Source organism: Melanotaenia boesemani, chromosome 5 (assembly GCF_017639745.1).
Source record: "Melanotaenia boesemani isolate fMelBoe1 chromosome 5, fMelBoe1.pri, whole genome shotgun sequence".
NCBI lineage: Eukaryota > Metazoa > Chordata > Actinopteri > Atheriniformes > Melanotaeniidae > Melanotaenia > Melanotaenia boesemani.
The window spans coordinates 34,859,319-34,880,538 of NC_055686.1; the positions used below are offsets into that span (position 1 = coordinate 34,859,319).

At 40.0% G+C, this 21,220-nt stretch overlaps 1 protein-coding gene and 1 long non-coding RNA gene across 6 annotated transcripts; one reads left to right on the top strand and one right to left on the bottom strand.

Annotated features, from left to right (window-relative positions):
• Positions 1–1,578: 1,578 nt before the first annotated feature.
• Positions 1,579–9,019, top strand: LOC121639586. Of its 2 annotated transcripts, XR_006010210.1 has the most exons (5): positions 1,579–1,602; positions 1,698–1,739; positions 2,109–2,211; positions 4,176–4,428; positions 7,010–9,019. It is a non-coding gene; the product is annotated as an uncharacterized LOC121639586 (long non-coding RNA). The 2 variants fall into 2 exon arrangements; XR_006010211.1 differs by lacking the exon at positions 1,698–1,739.
• Positions 9,020–13,882: 4,863 nt separating this feature from the next.
• Positions 13,883–19,298, bottom strand: LOC121639553 (aggrecan core protein-like). Of its 4 annotated transcripts, none has more exons than XM_041984877.1 (5): positions 19,222–19,298; positions 18,768–19,136; positions 18,326–18,685; positions 17,799–17,890; positions 13,883–14,175 (listed from the first exon to the last, which is right to left on the bottom strand). In XM_041984877.1, the coding sequence occupies exons 1-5, from the start codon at positions 19,256–19,258 to the stop codon at positions 14,089–14,091; spliced, it is 945 nt and encodes a 314-aa protein (XP_041840811.1). In that variant the 5' UTR covers positions 19,259–19,298; the 3' UTR covers positions 13,883–14,088. The 4 variants fall into 4 exon arrangements, with proteins under 4 accessions (XP_041840811.1, XP_041840810.1, XP_041840809.1 ...); XM_041984876.1 differs by having other exon boundaries at positions 13,883–14,181; XM_041984875.1 differs by having other exon boundaries at positions 17,799–17,896.
• Positions 19,299–21,220: the final 1,922 nt, after the last annotated feature.

Below are 21,220 nucleotides of genomic sequence, written 5' to 3' on the forward strand. Positions count from 1 at the left end.
TACCAGATATGCTCTGGCTGCCTGTGATGTTTCCAGGGATATCATTCAAGAAATATACCTAGCAAGCCTTCTACTGAAAGGTTATAAATCTCTTGAGATGTTACATTACCTTATACTGGAAAATCTTGATTTGGTGTTCCCCGACTTGACAGCAGCCTTTAGAGTATTCCTGACCATGCCTCTGACTGTCACATATGCAGAGAGATCCTTTAGTAAACTGAAACTTATCAAAACATACCTTTGTTCTTGTGTGAGCAATGATCACTCGCTAGTCAGCAGTGATCTCTATCGAAAACAGTGTAAGCACGGTCTATTTCATTTGACGTCATTCTTGACAAATGGGTGAGTGTAGAGGCATGACGTTTAACTATTTAGTGGTAACATTGACCTTTGTCATCAGCAGTCCCAGTTTTTAGTATGTATGCGATTTTGTTGATTAATAAATGATGAACTGTAAACTGTTTCAAAATTTTGTGAATCTTTTTTTTTTTTGTTTGTTTGTTTGTTTGTTTTTGTTTTGTTTTGGGGTGAGTGAGTGTGTGCATACCCCACACAGAATTGGTAGTTGCACCCCTGGCTTCAGTAAGTTCACTATTAGCATCTGAATTAAACAAATAGATTGTGACCTGATAACAGTGTTGGGCCGAAACAACCAGCATTCTTTCAGTTTATCATGGTGGGGACACAAAATTTAAATTATATTTTATTTGCTGCTTCTAATCTCAAAATAAAAAGCACCCGACAGAAACAGCATGCTACTAGCATGGCTAAAGAAGGAAAATATGACTCATCATTTTAGTACTGTCATTTAGCAGACAAAGACTGCTTACAAGAGAGAAACACCTTATATTATATTTCCTTATCAAGCAAAGTGAAAATCCAAGTGAAAAATTTAAATAGTTTAGTTTTCATGTGCGTTGTCCATTTGAGTCTTCAAGCTCCTTTTTGCTCACACATTTTAGCTGTTAAACTTTCCCCAGTGTTCACCCATCTCAATATTGCTGTTTATTTCACTGGTAAATGTGCTAGACAAAAAAACATTACACACTGGGCTTATCCAGGTTTTGTTTTATTTTATTAAGTTGCTAATAAGAATATAAGAAACTGAAAAGAGACTGAAAAGACTTATCACTGAGAATCCTCATGGTTGGGTGATTATTCTGGGTTTGGGATTACTGTATTAGTGACCTGGTTTGCACTACACATTAATTGTAAATGCAAAAACATTAAACTTATTCTAACCCCACAACCTCAGATCACAGGCATACCTCTGGAGTCTCTGGTAACTGTGGTGAAACCAGGCCTTCCCACCCCTGCAGACCTATATGTCCTCCCACTGGACAGCAAACCAGACAAGAGGAGTGTCTTTGTAGATAAGGTAAAACAGATCCACAAATCTGTACACAGCAATGAGAATGTTAAGGCTGAATCACAGTTTTTCCACAGTTTTCTATCAAATATATAGAAAAATACAAAAATGTATATTTCTTTCTCATTCTTAGCATATTCCAGCCATCGTGCAGGCTTTCAATGACAAAAACGTCAGCTTCATGGTCCGAGGCGGTCAGCGAGTGTTGCTGATGCTAGCTGACCCAAATGCAGGTATGCTGAAATGCTCCAGTATGGTCAGCTTTTTAAAACTGTCATTAAATATTTAAATGGTAACTGCATGCTATTGATTTATTTCCAATGAATAGGTCTAATTGCTAATGACTCATCACCTTCAACAACAGAAAATGGTGCGTTCACCAACATTATACATACAGCTTTCCATTTGAAAGCATTAAACTTCATCACTTTACTGTCAAATTTAATCCCTGCGTCCTTCCTTTTCCTGGTTTCCCAACAAATCAAAATCTTCTCCTGTCCATGCCACACTCTACTTTTTTTACCTGATTACTCTTCACTGTGTTCAGAATGGTGTTGCTTCTCTGTGGAGAGATGATTCTAGAAAAACTTTAGTTTCAATTGTTTTTGGCATCTTTAGTTTTTATTTTTGTAACTTCTATCCTTATATTTCTGCTTTTAAATTTTATCTCTTATTCTGAATCTAATAAGATGCACTCTTCACTGATACACTGATATTGTGTTTTCTGCTACCACTGCAGGCTACCATGGAGCAGCTGGAGGTCCGGGTGTTTGGGCTCTCGCTGTCATTTTCCTAATCAGCATAATTGCCACCGGCTCCTTCATCCTTTACAAGTTCAAAAGGTGAGCTATAACTTGTTAAAGAAATACTGTATGTATGTCAGCCCACATAAATTACACTGGCATCCATCACTGGCATGATGATGCCATTCTTTTATGTTTTACTAGGGTATGATTCAGTTCTTAGACTCTACATAAACAATTTTGTATCCTATTACTAAAATATGACGATACAGCAGGCTTCTTATTGTTAATGAAAAACCTAAAGCACTAGACCATCTTTACAATCACAATTACGTCATAGTTTCCCTTCGATGATTAATAAAGTGTAAATGAAATCATTTTAAACTGGAGGCTTATGTAGTAGTTTTATTTCATTTGTACCCTTCATATTCTAAAAAATATCTTCACAGCCAAAATTAGCATGATCAACATTAGCATGCTAACATTTGCACGCTGGCAAGTGCTTGCATATTGACTTTATAAGTTAAATTAGTTCTACAGTGTGCAAAACATAATAGGTAAGAGTAGGCAATGTAGTCAACAGCCCACTCATTTAGCATTATCAGAAATGTTAGTTGCTTGTATTATTTTCTACTAATTTTACTGTGAACCTCAGCTAAAATTAATCTTCAGCTGCATTATCAGTTGTAAGGCAGCACTGGACTTTTGCTAACAGTAGCATGCTAATATGTACACAATTGCAAGTTTTGCATGCTTACTTCCATGATTTTAAATAGTTATGCACGTGTGTTAAAACCTTAGAAACAAGAGTTGGTAATGTGGATAGCAATATACCTTTATCAGTGAAACATGCAAATTATTTTTTTACACTTTCAACTGTGAAGCTTGCCAGCTGAAGTTAGTGATGTTAACAACTTTAAGGCTGCACTCAAGGAGCTTTTGCTAATATTAGTTTGCTATTATGCACACAATTATAATGTTTAAATGCTAACTGTTATGAAACAGGATTAAATGTGTTTGATATCAAGGTTTGGTGTGTTAGCATGCTAGCGTGCTTTGATTAGCACTGAAAATAATGTTTTGTTTCAGTACTGGATACATTAAAGTTGGACTTGAAAGTATTCCTCAAAGTATCAAATTTATCCTGTGGGGAACATAAATGCATTTGAGATTATTTTAGTTTTTTCATATGGTTCCAGTTCACATCCAAGGTACACTGAACTGGACTATTGTACCTGTACTGAATTGTACTTTCAGATTATTTAAAATCAAGTTTAATTGAACTGAATCAAACTAATAAAAAATCAAATTAGTCCAATGTGTGTGTCCACATAATGCCAGTTCATAAAAAGTTGTCTGGCTAAGGAAACCAATAGATCATCTTGAGTTCCCCATCCTGAGTGTGCATCAGGTGATGGTCAAGGGGAAACTGCTCTTTCAGAACGAGCTACTCAGTAATTATTAATGTATATATATATACATAAAATAAAAATCCATGTATGCCCTTTGTAAAGCATGAAGAGTTTGTTTTTTCTTTTCTTCTTACAAATTTTGAATACAGATTTGTGGATTCTGAATATGTGTACTAAATTTATTGACATCAATCTGATATTTAATTGAGGTTCAAAGACAAAACAACTATCCTTTTATTCAATCTCTTTAGACAACATTTTGTTGACATGTGATTTTTTCTTTTGAATTTTGATTAGTCATGAATCAAAATTTACCAGCATTCCAACTTGCTAGTTAACTCAATATTACCTCTTAATCAAAAGATTAACTAATTGTTATTGTGTATTGTGTGTTATGCCCTAACCCTTTTAGTTTGCATGAAAATCCTGTGTTTATTGCCTGTGTATGATACTGTGTTTAACTGCATGCTTTCTTTTATTTACACCAGCATCTCACCAACAGCACCCCCTGAGTCCCAAACACAAATACTCACTGAAAAGTCACTTGAATTAAAACATGCAGTTCCAAACCACAGCCCCATCTCATGAAAACAACAAATCCCACAGTCCTTGGCTTAGGACTGAGGATGCCTATCCCCCACTGTTTTTCAGAAAGCTTCCTGGAAGCCGCAACGTCTACGCCCAGATGCACAATGAGAAGGAGCAGGAGATGACCAGCCCCGTAAATCACAGCGAAGACACGCAGCACATCATCCAAGGCGAGGAGTTCATCGACGACGACCTGGACTCGCAGACTCTAGGTAACGCAGGAGGTAGCCCCGCCTTCCGATCCCTTATAAGGACTACCACTAACCACTGCTACTAAAACCCAAGCCACTAACACCAGCAGCTAACACACACCAAGGTACTGGAGGACCTTACTCTTTTCTTTTTTATTATATCACTGGTAAAGATGTCTGAGCTCCAGCTCTGGTCACAGGGTGTTTTATGGTCATCACCACAGTTAAACCTGTTCAAATACGTCAAAACATGAAACATCAACAATCAGTGTGCCTTAATAGCTGATAAAGAGCTTCACAGCTGGCACTAAGTTTAAAATACATGCATTATTAAATGACAGTGTCAAAACATATGATACAGTTATGATGCTAATGATGGCCATGAAACGCTCAGGGATGTAGTGGAGGGGTAAAAGAGACTGCTATCACTTCTTTTTGGTTATGGATTCATATATTCTCAGTAAGGGGTCTAACAATGCATTGACCAACACTGATGCATAGTTCCAGTAGTCATGTTTGCATATCGTTGCTGTCGGGCACAAACCTCCTATGTCCAAAATTCGTGATTTTTTTTTTTTTTCCCCCCCTTCATAAATCAGTACTATTGGTCACCCTTTTTAACTGTCTGTAGTTTTACAAAAATATAACCAAAGATATATGATGTAAAACACAATACCAAGTTTGATGACATTATGTCCACTATTACAAAAAACAGTTTTACAGTTTTATTCATTTCTTGAAAAATAATAGTTTTGGACATAGAAGGTTTGCGCCCGACAGCAGCGATGTGCAAAATTTCTTCAATCAGGTTGCAGTTCTGATCAGACCTGTACTGTTTACATGAGCCTGACTGTCTGTTCACATGCATCGCATAAAGAATCAATCATGTTGACATGCAGAATTGTCTGATTTCTGGAAGAAGCAGTAGAAGAAACAGTGATGTAAACAAACACTGTAACTGTCTTCCACTAACGTAAGATTTTTCTTTCTTTTTTAAAACGAACAATGCAACACAAGCTGTAACTTATACTGTAGGATTACTTTAGACTGAAGTACAGCTGACACAAAAGGCACACGCAGTAAAGATAATTTCTACTTACACTTTTGGAATGTGTTTTTATGTACATCCATCGGAACAACTATCAGCTAAACCTATCCGTCTCGATTGGAATGAAGTTTTGATCCGAGTAAGTGTGATCAGATCGAAATTATCTGATTGGTATGTTTACATGAAGCATTTTTATTGTGATCAGATTTTTAATCTGAATACTTGGATGCACAGAGAAATGCTCACAAGACAAACAATAAAAGCGACAATTCCTCACAAATTTTTTACAATCTATTTTTTAAAAAGAAAAAAAATCCACTGAACATTCTCTTACATCACATAAGACAAGTGTGTGAGGGGGCTCACATCTCCCTGACAAATAAAATGGTGATTTTTAAGATATTCATCAGTGTGAATGACTACCTGTCAGCCATGTCATCCCTATCTATGGACACAAGTTCTGGCTCATCCCATACCAGAAGTGCTCAAAACTACTCAACACACCGAGTATCCAGAACCACTTAAACGACTTAGTAGGTGTTTTTATTCTGAGCAACTCATCTATAAACAGACCAAAGCTTTGTGGTGATGTCATGGCAACACTCACAAGAGTAGGTGTGAAATGGGGTGTGATAGGTAAGATAAACAAGTATACAAGCAGCATCTATAAGGAGGCCCAAGCGTTTTTACTTTATCTCATTATTTCACATTTGTCTTGTGAGCATTTGTAATGGAACATGTAAACATGACTTAGTAAATAAATAAATAGTATTAAATAAATAGTTGAATCCTAATTTAAATAATTAAATCAAACATCAGTACAGTAAACATTTGTGAGACATGTTAGAAAGAACAGGTGGAATTGTTTACATTTGCTATGGTCTAACAACCCAATTTTCTATTCTAATTAGATGAAAATGAAATTATCCAAAGGTGAAATCTTCTCATCGCAACAGCTGGTTACTAAATTCAGTCAAATCCAAATTATATCATGACAGAATTTGTGATATCAACTATCATAAAAATGTTGTCCTTTGAATCAATATAATATTATATTGTGACCAAACTTATGACTTGTACCCCTATTCTGAATACAACCACACACACTTCTGTCATAATCACAGAACTAAGAATGGTTTGAAGTCAAAGTTTATGTCTGATTGGGTTTGATTCAAGAATGGAGGAGCTCTTTAACCTGCCACTACATCTCAGTGTGACCAACAGTTTTAGTAAACTTGCTCTTTTTTTTGTTTAATTTTGCATGAAAATTAAGCTAAGGTGCTTTGTGCATGTTTTAATACAATTCTTTCTTGAAACTTTTATCAGAAGAGCAAATCCAAACTGACTTTATTTTTCATTTTATGCATTTTACCATCATAAACCTGCCAGAAGATGTTTGTTCCACCCACTGCGTTGGTTTTAGTTGTTTGGATTTGCTCATTAGATTATTTTACTGACCTTTTGTAAACATTATACATCAGTTATGAATTGGCTGTCCATTCATGAGTCTGCAAAGTCAGAGTTTTGTTTTTATTTGAGCCATTTTGATGAGAAAACTTCACAGGACAGCTTTAGCATGAGCGAACATCGGCATGTCAGTATTATCGTCAGCTCATTTCTCATTTGCTTGTCTGTTTCTAATCTTCACCTGTCTGAAGGCAACCACTCAGGTGTGGTCCTGAGCATCAACTCCAGAGAACTACACAGTTACCTGACCAGCTGATGGCTGCCATGGCAACGCTGATGAGCTAGCCCAGCCTAGCCGAGCCAGCTAATGAGCACAGGGACTCTGCCTTCTTCCTCCTCTTTTTTTTTTTTTTTCTGTCCCCACCCTCTCCTCTCCCTTGGACACTTCACCTCCACTCCATGGCCTCCTCAACCCCTCAACTTTGTGTGATTTGTACTTAACATCACGGCAAGGTCCTTACTCTCTCTCTCTCTCTCTCTTCCCACCACACCACCAACACTGATGTTAATTGGTGTCTTGATGGCTTATCTGTGTCTGTAAGAAAAATAACATTATGTGCACAAACATTCTGCCACTTAACACTCCTAGAATCAGCCAGGGAGAGCTGAACCGTCTAAACCAGCGGCTACTCAAGCTAGCTGCAGCCAAAGACGTGTTTCTGAGCACTAGATGTGGACTGCACTAAGATAGAGAAGTAAACTAAAGACAAGTGAGTTTTTATTTTTTGTTTTATTGTTTTTTTCCTTTTCTTCCCTAAATGATCGCTCAACCTCTCTCTCTTTAAAGGCAATAATAATCTTAATGGAATGTACAATATAAGAAAAACCCTCGTGAATATGCATATGATGAGAATATGCATGCAAACACAAGGGCGGTGTTGCACTTTCTTAAATTTCCATTCTCCGCTTCTAAGACACTGTATGTACACACATCTTTGTTCATTTTCTCCATAATCCCAATCCATCCTTGATTTTTTTGTTTGTTTTGTTTTGTTTTAATGACCCATTTTCAGTAGATTGGTGTAAAATGTTTAAATCAGTGCCACCTCCATCTGTCCCATGGTGCCTGAAGCAGCAGATCGTCAATCTGCCCAGTGACACCACCAGTCGCCATGTACGGTTACGTCTAAAAACACAACTTCCCTTTCTGCTCCTCCTCCTCCTCCTCACAGTTTCTGGGTGAGAGTGGACTCTGTCCTCAGGAGACAAAGGCTGCCGTCATGGAGAGAAGGCGTAGCCCATGTTTTCTGTATCAGCCTATATTAGGCAAAAGCCCGCAGTGGAATCGTGTCTCCTTTAAAAGTTTGCTTTGTATGTAAATGTGTAAATATGAGCAGTTAATTCAACTTTGTACATATTTCCTGTTGACGTGTGTGAGTGTTTTACATGGCTACCAAAACAGTGGTATTGTTTTTGTTTTTTTTCTTCTTCTTCTTTCTGGAGTGATACACGAGTTTCACCAGTTTAATCTTCACTGTTTCACATGTATCTTTTTTCCTGTTTCGGTCTCATTTATCACAGTCTTCATGTTAACTGGAAATAATTTCATTGTCCTACAGAGACACTCACAGCTACTGTATACAGCAATGACTATATATATATATGGATATTTTTGATACACATGTCAGGTTTTTGCCAGTATGTGTAAACACTGGTTAGTGTTTCTGTTGCCTTTTGCTGAAGTCTTTTTGTTTGTTTGATTGCACTAATGATGTAAAAAAAAAAAAAAAAAAAAAAAGTTGCCGTTGCCAAGTACCAGACGGCAGCCGAACAGTTCTGCAAAACTAGTCTCTGGATGAAAGGCCTTAGAGACCATCAGGACCATTCTTTGGTTGGATTGCATTCATTCATTCTGGTTTACAACTTTATTCAACTTTTGTACATATTGTGCTCATGCTCAACTTGTTCTTAGTTTTGTAGTGCTGTGTCGTCATTGTGTCAACACACCCTTCAACAGAGGAATTTTTGGGGGATTGTGATATTCTGATGTTAAGGTTAAGGAGTTTCACAGATGATGACACTGACCGTGTGACTTGTACCACGCTGCTTTCCTTTGTTTTTGGTTTTGTTTTGTTGTTTTTATCTCTTTCTGCTGGTTTGTTTGAACTCTTGATTTTGGCTATTAAAAACAATTGTGTCCTCTTCAGGAAGCATAATACACTGGACCTGCATCCTGAAATAAATCACTCCCATAACTTGTACATCTGGTTGTGTTTTTTCATCTTCCTCAACATGATGCTACTGTCCTGTCATCTCTGAGCCTCTCTCTGCATTTCCTTCCAAAAACTAAATCTTGGATATGGATTTGATCAGCTGGTCCCTAAATGCAATCGACCAAATTTATTCGAACCGGAAAACAGGCGTGGGGGAGCCTGCTTGCCCTGGCGGAACGTTTTCAGCTGGATATGTGATGGATTCCTGGGGAGCGTGGAAAGTCATGTGTCTGTCGATTCTTTCTGTCGAGGACGCTGAGGACATCTATACATTCGGTTTCATGATAACTGGGTTTCTGCTGTTTGGAGCGGGCGGTTTCCTGGCATATCGCAAAATTCGGACACTGTCGGCAGTCACTGGCAAGCTGCCGGATTTCTGTGCTGGTGTGTGCCGAGCTACGAACAATCAGGCTGTGGCGGTACAGGAGCTGAATCGTAAACTGGAGGCTATTCCAGTTCTGGATGGCAAACTGGTTGCGCTTTCTGGGCTTGTACGTGAGATGGTCACCAACTTGGAGAAGTTGTCAGCTCGGCTGGATGGAAATTGACCCAAAATTCGGATGATTGGGAGTCGCCAGTGGGACCACTGAGAGACTTAAGGCAGACGAAACAGCTCTGGCCTGAACCAAAACAAATGCTGTTATCAAATTTGGCTCCCTGTGCTGGCCTTGATGGCTGCCTGAAAGCTCCCTGGAATGTTTTGTTGATGGACGCTCAGTCCCCCACCCTCCCCTCACCCTCTTCACGGGCGATGGACTTCAACCTGGATCAGCCCTCAAGGATGCCCCACTATCATCAGGTGGCAGAGACTGTGAGGGAGAACTGGGGCAAAGTTCATATGCTCACTTCTACGCACACACATGCACCACACTCAAGTACACCACTACAGATACACCTCCCCGTTATTCACTGCCTTGCTGTCCTTCCACCTCCCTCCACTCCCGGGCAGTGGGTTCATTGGACGCTCTCTGAGAATGCAGCTGCGTCTGCACTTGCTGCGATGGGAGACCCCCCCTCCCCCCCCCCCCCGCCACGTGTTTCTGATGTTGTGATTGTCTGAGTTATGTTCTGTATGTACTGAGGAGTGTTTTTTGTATCTCAATAATGGGCCCTTAGGCCCAGTGTGGAGATGCCTTTTTTTTTATCCTCTCCAGCTACATCTTACTCCCCTAATGTTACCTTTCACCTATATCTAAGACAAGGAGCGCTGTAGAAATGGCTGCTCCGTCAGTATGCCTGTTCTGTTTGTGTCATCATATGTTGTTTTGTCTAGTCTTGGATGGGTTGTACTGAAAACATGAATTTCCCTGCAAAGGGATTAATAAAGTATTTTTCATTCATTTTTCATTTCATTCATTTTCATGATAAAACCAAACGTATCATGTTTGATACGTGAGTTTCTGAGTCCTTTGCAGCATCTACATAATGAAAACATTTCTCAAGGGAGCACTACAAACAGAGGTGGGCAATATCATATTGTTCACAGTGATACCGGTATAGTTTTTGACACTAGTAGAAAATGTAATATTGTGATATTGCATGATCACACGGTTCCAGGCCGATGACGTTTAACACGGCAAAGTGTCGCTCTGAGGTGCTCAGCTGATAGAGTGAACAAGGAAATGTTTGGAGAGCAAAGCAGAGTGTGGGCGTACAATATAAAGAATGTTGATTTTGGCTTTGAACAAAAAAACAAACTAATTCACATGTTCCTAAAGACAGCACACTTCTGCCACTTCCGATGGTGAATCTGAGCAAGTAGACCTGCCCCCATTGCACCCTAATGCAGCCAACTTAGTGACTGTCACTATATTTTACTCTTTGTTAAAGCAGGAGTAGCGACAAATCCAGCGATTTTTTGGGGTGTTATAGGAGACTTATCTCTGTCTGATCTCCTATCTATTGGCTGTGTTGTCTGCTGTCGTTTTTCTAGACGTAACGACAAGATATGTGAACTCCTCCACTTGGGGCAGGACCTCATTGCCGAACCTGGAGAAGGCACTCCACCCTTTTCCAGCTGAGGACCATGGTCTCGGATGTGTAGGTGCTGATTCTCATCCCAGCTGCTTCACACTCGGCTGCAAATCGCTCCAGTTAGAGCTGAAGATCACGGCCCGATGAAGCCATAAGAACCACATCATCCGCAAAGACCCAGACCGCAGAGACCCAATCCTGAGGCCTCCAAACCGCATCCCCTCAACACCTTGGCTGCACCTAAGAAAATCTATCCATAAAAGTTATGAACAGAATCGGTGACAAATGGCAGCCTTGGCAGAGTCCAACCCTCACCGGACACTATTCTGATTTACTGCCAGTGATGCGGACCAAGCTCTGACACCGGTCGTATGGGGACCGGACAGCTCGTATAAGGGGGTCCGCCACTCCATACTCCTGGAGTATCCCCCACAGGAATCCCCGGGGGACACTGTTGAACTCTTCTCCCAGTCCACAAAGCACCTGTAGACTGGTTAAGCGAACTCCCATACCCCTCCAAGACCCTGAAGAGAGTGTAGAGTTGGTCCACTGCTCCACAACCGGGACGAAAACCACACTGCTCCTCCCCAATTCGAGGTTCGACTATTCAGCACCCCTGAATAGACTTTACCAGGGAGGCTGAGGAGTGTGATCCCCTATAGTAGCCCACCCTCCGGTCACCCTTTCTGAAGAGGGGGGCAGTTCCCATCACAAGGGGAACTGTCCCCATTGTCCACGCAATGCCGCAAAGGCATGTCAGCCAAGACAGCCCTACAGCCTTAAGGAACTCTGGGCTGACTTCATCCACCCCTGGGGCCCTGCCACTGAGGAGCTTTTTAACCACTTCAGCTACTTCAGCGCCAGAGATGGGAGAGCCAACACCAGCTACCCCAGACTCTGCTCCCTCATTGGAAGACGTGTTGGTGGGATTGAGAGGGTCTCTTCGAAGTATTCCCTCCACCGCCTTACGACGTCCCAAGTCGAGGTCAGCAGCCCTATTCCCCACTGTGCACAGTGTTCATGGAGCACTGCTTTCCCCTCCTGAGCCACAGGCTGGTAGACCAGAATTTCCTCAAAGCCTTCCGGAAGTCATTCTCTATGGCCTCTCCAAACTTCCATTCCATAGGCGACCGCTGAAGCTGCACTCCGCTTAGCCTGCCGATACCCATCAGCTGCCTCTGGAGTCCCACAGTCCAAAAAGGACCAATAGGACTCCTTCTCCAGCTTTACGGCATCCCTTACTGCTGGTGTCCACCAACAAGTTTGGGGGTTACCACCGACAACTTTGCGGCCACAGCTGCAGCTGCCCGCCTCAACAATAGAGGCACGGAACACAGCCCACTCGAACTCAATGTCCCCCTCCTCACCTGGGACATGGTTGATGCTCTGCCGGAGATGGAAGTTGAAACTCTTTCTGACAGGGGACTCCGCCATACGTTCCCAGCTGACCCTCACAACACACTTGGGTCTGCCAGGCCTGTTCGGCATTCTCCCCCACCATCTAAGCCAACTGACCACCAGGTGGTAATTAGTTGATTTTAGAATCACTGCATTGGCTCCCTGTGTGTTTCAGGATCGATTTTAAGGTTCTCTTACTGGTTTTTAAATGTATTGATGGTCTTGGGCCTCCTTATCTTTCAGATTAGCTTTTACCTTATGAACCCTCGCGGCCCCTGAGGTCTTCCGGTACCGGCCTCCTGACTGTACCTAAAGTCAGGACACATACTCACGGAGAGGCAGCTTTCCAGTGGTATGGTCATCATCTGTGGAACAGCCTGCCAGAGGAGCTCAGGGCTGCAGAGAACGTTAATATTTTTAAGAGCAGGCTCAAGACCTACCTTTTTAATTTAGCTTTTACTTAATATTTATTCATTTTATTATTATTTATTCTATTCCCTTAGCCTATTTATCTTTCTATGTTAACCCATTTTTATTTATTCTATGCTTTTATTCTATTTATATTATTTTTAAGTTATTTCTCCAGTGTTTCCTCGGAGGGGGCTCTCTGCACCGGGGGCTTTCATCGGCTGTGGCTGCTGTCCTCTGTCCTGCGGGTTCTTTCGGTCTGGTTGGGTGGCTCCTCTGCCTCTCTCTTGGCCGTGTGCCCTGGGTCGGTGTCCTGGCGGTCGTGGCCTGTGGGCGGCTCCCGGTGCAGATGGCTCCCTGTGATAGTGTTTCCTTACCTGGCTCATCTGTGCTCAACCTCACATTAGTCTTTTAATATGTGCATGTATATGTGTGTGTATGTGTATGTGGATGCGGGGAGGGAGGGGGTTGTGTGTGTGTGGGGGGGGGGGGGGGGGGCATTTTTTTATAAATAAAGACTGATTGATTTATTGATTGATTGATTGATTGATTGATTGATTGATTGATTGACAGCTCCGCCTCTCTCTTGGCGCCTCTCACCGGGAGCAACTTTAGAATGGAAGAGGGTCCAGCCCATCTCAAGGATAGTGGTTCCAGAGCCCAAGCCGTGCATTGAGGTGGGTCCAACTATATCTATACCTGTTTGTCATGGGTAACCATGGGGTACCAGGGGCATAAAGCCCCTGACAACATAGCCACTAGGATCACTAGGACACGCAAACTCCTCCACCATGGTAAGGTGGCGGCTCAGGGAAGAGTATCTCAATATTAATTGTGTCTAAATTAGAAAAGGTCAGTCTGTATTCTGTAATAAATCACTGCCAGGAAGATCTATTTTAAGGTTTGTTTTATTCATAATTGAAGTAATGAGAAATATTGTAAAATTATATCAGAATAAAATTATCTGTACTACTAAAAAGAATGAGATAAAATATAGAAATAAATATAAATTTAAAATATGAACTGTTTCCAATAAAAAAAAAACACCATAAAATGATCATTTCCCTCAGAGGATAAATAAAGTATCTTTAAAAAAATAAACTTACTTGAGGGTGTGCAGGATTTATTTATGTTATGATTGAGTATGAATTACAGAATAATGTGGAGCTGTGAGTTTTAGTAGATGACATAAGCTTCTCCAGATAAGCACAAATAAAAAAAAACTGGGTCCAACTCTGTCAGAGTTCATTCTTCTTTCTATTCTTCTCCTTGGAGTTTTATCGCTCCTTGTGGAAAACGTTCCCATCCGGCTGTTCTTTCCACTTTAAAGTGACTCCAGTCATTCCACTCGCCTCCAGTTTCTCCTGAAGCCAAGAGAAGAGAAGCACATATGTGATATAAGATTTAACTACGTTTGTATGGTTGGATTTACCTGTGGAGGAGAGAAAATGTATCACTGGGACTCCACTGCTCCCCATTACATGTGTCACATCCCCAGGTAACTATATCAGAGATGCTCTGAGGTACAATTATCATCACCTACTTAAAGGTCAACATCTCTGAAAGAATCTGACCTAACCCTGGGAAGACTGTATGGTTAGCTTCAATGAACTCTCATTAAATTAATGTTACACAATTTTAACACCTGTTAAAAAGAGAAGAGCAGACACATTTTGCATGTGACTTAAAGTAAAACAACCCACACTAAAGCTTGTTACGCTCTTCACAAGAAGCAAGAACTTTGTTTTCATTCTCGAGCCCACAAGAACTACAGCATAATTTATTCATATCTGGTCAATTCCACAGGATTAATGGGTGGGTAAGGTTTCTTTTTTTTATGTGCAATGAACAATTGACTCGGTGATACTTTGTACGTGGCAGGGCGGGGTGGCGCTCGCAGTGGTGTTTGTGTCTTCATATACAAAGTATTATGTCTTAATTTTCTTTCTTTTTTTTTTTTTTTTTTTTTTAACCACCTCGATCAACTGTTAAAGTTATCCGTTCAACCGCGCATCAGCAAAAACCTAGTGGCAACCTCCGGTGGTGAAATGTGAAGCCTATGTGGAAGTGCAAAAAATTGCAGTTCACCCCTCATCTGCTAGGGGCTGGCTCCAACACAGACCAAATCCCCATAGACTCCCATGTTAGAAAGGTCAGCTTCACAGCAGAAATAAACAGGTTTAAAGCCTGGTACAAAAACCATTTTAGGATTAATAGGTCAAGTTTGCCTTCATGACAACTGTGAGGGGATGAATTTTTTTCCAACTCATCCATTTGGATGTTATTTAATCTTGAAATTCAGCATAATTTGGGGCATGTCCTATTTGATTGGCATGTGTCCAAAATCCGCAGTAAGAAGGGAGAGTGTAGCACAAACGCGGTTTTTAGCCAACTAACAGTGCACCTTAGCTTTAGCCAACCTATCTTCGTTAGCCGGTTAGCTCACCTTAGAGTTAGCTCTTAGCTACAGGAGGCTCAGAGTTTGATTGACATCAGTCATCCACCCCCACGGTCACAGTCCCCCACTCAGCTCCGCCACTTTGCCCATTTTTGTATTTTCCGGGAATGATGACACGCGTGACGTTGCCAAGATGGCGATGGTGGGAACCTCCCAATGAACATCACTTTTGCTCTTCAGAAACCTACGAGTAATGTCATGGAGGCTCCTCCCATCTTTTATATACAGTATATGGCAAAAACACAGCTTCATGCCTTTTCTGTGTTAACCACACCACGTCTGATGTGTCGAGAACAAGCTGCAAGCTGTCACCATTTATGTCCGTGGGAGCAAAATGACACGTCTTCAGAATATCAAAGTTTAGTTTTTATAGTTTGGTGTCCTGTATATCAAAGTTTCATTTCTATAATGTTGTTCTATGAAACGATATAATGAAATATTTGCAAAAATGCAAGGGGTGTGCTCACTTCTGTCATATACTATATATAGACAAATATATATATACATATATATATATATATATATATATATATATATATATATATATATATATATATATATATATATATATATATATATATATATGTATATATATATATACACACAAATATAAAATATAGATTATATATTAAATATGTCATATATTAGTGCTGGGCAATGACTGAAATTTTTCATCGTGATCAATCGCATGATATGTTGCCATTAATCACATTGTTATGCACAAAATGTCTCTTTCCTTTAAAAGACGGCCTACAGTATATAAAGAAAACCAATGCAATCAGACTTTTTTTTTTTACTTTACATAATTTTCCACAAATATCTACATCCCTTAGAAGAAAGTCTGTCTGTCCTCTTTTTTTTATATAAAGGTTTTATGTTTTTCTTTATTTTAAGATCTAAAAATGGAAATTAAAATGTGGTTCTTCAAAAATAACAATGGTGGCTCTTTATTAATAAAATATATATGAAGTTGCCTTTTTGAAAAGTTTCATAACATTTGCAGCTTTTAACGAGTTTTATTTAGCTGGCTGAAGGGAAAAAGAAGGATGAAATGTTCAGGATTTACTAACTAAAAGGTGAAAAGTCAGCAAGATGAATTTAAAGCTGTGAAGCTGCTTCCTTCTAAACACAGAAGGAACAATATGTGATGAATATCAGCATCAGGTGAACAGACTGAAAGCAGGATTAGAATCTCACAGCTTCTAGATGGTGAGGAGAGAGAAATATTCACAATATGCACAATAACTTCCATCCATGCTCCTTCAGTGCTTCATTATCCAGATTTCTGGCCTATAATTTCTCTAACCTTTCATTCTTAGCTTGACTGTTTAGCTTACCACCTCTGCACCTGCAGCCTCCACTACCGGGAGTTAAGGGGTTAACATCTCGTTTCTGGGTGTAGTGTCAGGTCTGTAGATGTAATATATAAACATGTGTGGTATCCACAGAAAGTCCAGAATCTCAGCTACCAGCTCAGCAAAACCATTTCTATCACCAACAAACACAGTTAAGACAACAATAATAAAAAGACCAGGTACACAAAGTCCAAAAACATATGTAAACACAGATGATGTCTCCCCATGAACACAAACAAACGACTCCTCTACTGAAAGCTCACTGATTCCACAGCTGGAAGTTTCATCTCAATATGACCAAGATTCAACAAACCAGAGGAAGAAGAAGACCCGATTTATGCTTTACGTTAGTAAAAGTCAGAAAACATGTCTTATCTTTGCTGTTTTGCCTAAATTAAAACCGCATTTATTAAAAAATTAAATAAATAAATAAATAAAAGTTTCTCATTTTTGGGAGCAGTTTCCTATCCAAAAATGGTGGTAATGTTCTGCCATCTGCATGGGTTTTGACAGACGAAGAGAAACGTCGGTTCTTGTTCTTCTTTTCATAAGTTCCAGACAGAAAACGTCTCTTCATTTTAATAAACCTGCTCTTTCCTGATGCACCCCTGCAGCAGGGAAGCGAGACAGGGACGCCATGTTTCTGTCATCAAAGCCAGTGAGCAAAAAAAAAAAAATGTGCCCAGCCCTTATATATATATATATATATATATATATATATATATATATATATATATATATATATATATATATATATATATATATTCTTCCTCTTTTGCCATGGTGACAGCAGTACTGTAATATTAACACTTTGATACGCATTACAACACCACACATTTTCTAAGAAGTTGTAGAAGTTTTTTTTTTATGAAACAAAAGCTTAAAAATGTCATTTATTAATTTAAGTCAACAGACAAGTAAAAGCCTTCTCTGACATTACAGTTACATTGATACAAGGAATTTGTTTTATTATTTATAATTGCTAGACCTGATGGTTTGCAGTTGAGACACCATTTAGAAAGAGGACACATTTGTTAAAATGTAATCTGTAAAGTTTTTTTTTTATTATAATTATTTTTATTTACATTCTTTTAAACGCCAGCAGATCTGGCCGACATAGCCAAACACATGCAAACTTTTAAATTATTAAACCAGATGGACTTTGGACACTTACCTTTTTCAGGAGGTTTGCTTTCACACTTTGGTTGTTCAGATCAACAGAGGAATCCTTCAGGCTCAGCCTCAGCTTCACAACCTGCTTCTTTACTGCAGCTTGGACAAACGGTGGGAAAGAGAGCAAAACATTAGCTGTGGCATTTAGCTTATGATACATGCTTTTTGATAAGGAAATGCTCACAAATCAAGAGTTTTATTACAAAGATACATGTGTTGACCTGGTAATGTGTGCAAATAAGATTCATTACAACAATTTTCTGTGTTTCTGGAGTTTGGTTTTCTCTTTACTGATCAATCAAATTTTATACCTTGAGTTTTAAAAAACGTTATCACCTATAACTAAATGAGTAGAAATAGAGAAAAAAGCAACCTGAAATTCGCAGTAGTCTTTAATATTTTACTTTTACTTATTATTTGACTAAAATAACATGTTCTTAACTTACATAAATATCTCCATAAATGCATTTTTAACATCCATGTTAAAATTCATTTGATAAAAGCACTGTTTGTCAGTATGCCACTCACCCACTGGAGGAAGGCTTTGGCAGACGAATGGTATTCTTGTATCACAGGACAAAAACCCCCAGCTTCCTAAAATGTATAGGTTAGTGACACCACATATGACTTTCATTGAGCCAATTACATTTGTAATACGATCCCAGTTGCTGAAGGAGAAGCTGCTCCGGTCAGACCAGTAAAAATTTGCATCTCTGTACAGACCAATCCATGCACAGTCTCCACCAGGCACCAAGCTCTGAACCCTCTGATTCTCTGTGTTGTTCCTTATAGTGACCAGGTCTGTAAAGTTCTCCCTGCAGTACCTCTGAGCGTCGGACCAGGTCTTTCTTTCATTTACTAGAACAAATTGAGGATCCATTTGTGTTCCTGCAGTTTCAGAGTGGAGAGGGTTCAACCGTTGAGGTTAATGTTTCAAAGTAGGAACATTGTATGTGCTTATTTTCTTTACCTCTGTTACAGAAAAACGGGTAGGTAATTGAGCAATCATCATCCCACCATTCTCCACCATCTCCAATACAAACACAGAACTGCACAGCAGACACAAAATCAGGTTGATAAGAAAAAGTATGCCAGTTCCTGTACTCAGACCCATTCCCATTAAACCCATCAGACCACTTCCAGTCGATTTCACTATACAGACCAATCCAGGCTGCAGATGTGTTAGTGGTAGATAAGAGTTGGATAACTTCTTCAATGTTTGTAACTGTGGCCAGGTCTGTGTATGTCTTTCTGCAGTTGGTCTGAGCTTCAGTCCAGTTCAAAGGCTGACCCACATAGTGGTACTGACGGGGGAGGCAGGTGCAGAGGATGAACCACTCTGTGAGATAAACACCCATTCTTTACTAAATACACAGCGTGACACAAACAATTTCAATATCTTAAATATGAAATAATCTACTGACCTGAGAAATACAAGACACGGAGCAGCATCTTGTCCATCGTGTTGCAGCTCTCTGGGCTCTACTGTCCAGTGTAGACATTTACCATCACTGTTAGGCAAATATAAACAAATTCAGTTATAAATTATTAATGTGAAAAAAAAGCACAGCCTTGTTTTACATAACAGTAAACAACCACATTTCCTTGTGGGAAAAAAAGAGGAAATATCACTGAGAGATTATTATTATTATTATTATTATTATTAGTAGTAGTAGTAGTAGTAGTAGTAGTAGTAGTAGTATTAAAGAAGTGAGTAGTGAAACCCTGCCATTATATACTGTATATGCACATATAATAAATTGTAAATCATCAAATGGGATCAAATGTTTATTGGTGTTTGGCTGATATTTATCAAACTTTATACTACACATCTATTCATGTTGTACAGGGCTGTCAACAGGAAGGAGCTGCATTATTAAACTATTTTAACTGTACTCATGGTCATTGTATTGATTGATTCATGGCATCACAGTTTGAACCAGTATTTCTGTGGTGTCTGTTGGGAACTGGCTTTTCAGGGTCCAAACCAACTTTTTTCAATCTGAACTCGCTGGCTGGTTCCAACTTTGGTTTAGGGACCAGTACGATTGTCTGCCAGTCAGAAAGGCGTAAGGGCTGCCATATACTTGCTGTGAATGTAAGCGTACACGTTAACGTTCCACTACGTTTACTTGATTCAAACGTCAGAAGCACTAGGGCTGCTCGATTATGGGAAAAATGATAATCACGATTATTTTGATTGAAATTGAGATCTCGATTATTTAACACGATTAGAGAAAGAGAGAGTGGGGGGGGGGGTCATTGTGACATTTTAAGTGTTTATGGTGGTAATACAGACTAGTTTCTTTCTACTAGGTCCCCGTAGCTATTCTTTCTCTGAGACCAGAAGATATGTTCTGCCCGGTGTGATCTGGGAAAAAAATAGTCTGAAAACATTTCGTTTTCACGTTGAAATCCGCGTCAAAAAATGGCAATAAAAGCCATTTCTATACGGCTTGACCATAGTTCCATAGTGGTGGCGAAACATTGGACTGTCGCCACGTCTTTCACGACACCCTCACCACACTCATCATACAGGGCAGGAGAGACACTCCACTAACATGGTGTTGAGATGGCAGTGATGCCATTTGTCCAAAGTGTTGATGAGTTTCTTAAATCCCGGATTGTTTGCTGTGTTAAATGAGAAAAAATGTCTGTTTGTTTATGACGTTTGTCTCTCTGTGACTCTGGGAGCTGGTGGATTATTTAGTCGCGACTCACAAAAATGGAACATTTTTCTATTTTCTTGTGTCGCATCGCAAGCCCCCGTGTGCACGTCTGCGTGCACGAGCGCAACATTTCACATGCACACCTGTCGCTTGGCTGGAGGAGGGCAGCGATTTCCGCCTCATCGCGCAAGTGCGATAGAAAATGAAGGAGAAGGAGCGATGTCGCCTCCCGTGTGTCCAGCCCATAACTGGCGAGGTGTTTGCAACTCGCGCTGAATAAAACTAAAGCAGTCGGGGCTGTGGGAGGAGTCTGCAGCAGAGCGCTTCAATGCCTGCTGCGCTCGATTTGCAACTGAGAACAGCACGGGAGGAAACTGTGAAGGACAAATCGGACCATTTCATTTTTATGATCGTTGAAAACCCAGATCGTAATTGTGATTAAAATTCGATTAATCGCCCAGCCCTAAGAAGCACGGCCAGCAAAAACACCGCCAGGTGGCGTACACAGCACTTGGACTTTGAAATAGTGAAAAGGTCAAGCTACTGACCACATTGTATTTAGCATCGACCCCCAAAACGATTCCAATTTGTTGCCAATTGTTAATGCAAAAGTGTTTATCGCAACAGGTAGGAAAAATCATACAGATAGCGGTAGTTGCAGACAAGGTCCGAGAGACGGTCTTCATGGGGGCCCCTGATCTTTGTGATGGTCTGGTCACATTTGTCGTCTTGTGGGTTTACTCACCAACAACTG

Excerpts from the sequence above, each read along its gene's own strand:
- LOC121639553 (XM_041984874.1), bottom strand. The coding sequence starts at position 19,258 with ATGGACAAGATGCTGCTCCGTGTCTTGTATTTCTCAG. Across the intron at positions 17,897-18,325 it reads CCAAAGCCTTCCTCCAGTGG|CTGCAGTAAAGAAGCAGGTT; the intron begins GTGAGTGGCATA and ends CGTTTGTCCAAG. Across the intron at positions 14,182-17,798 it reads AAGCAAACCTCCTGAAAAAG|CTTCAGGAGAAACTGGAGGC; the intron begins GTAAGTGTCCAA and ends CTCTTCTCTTGG.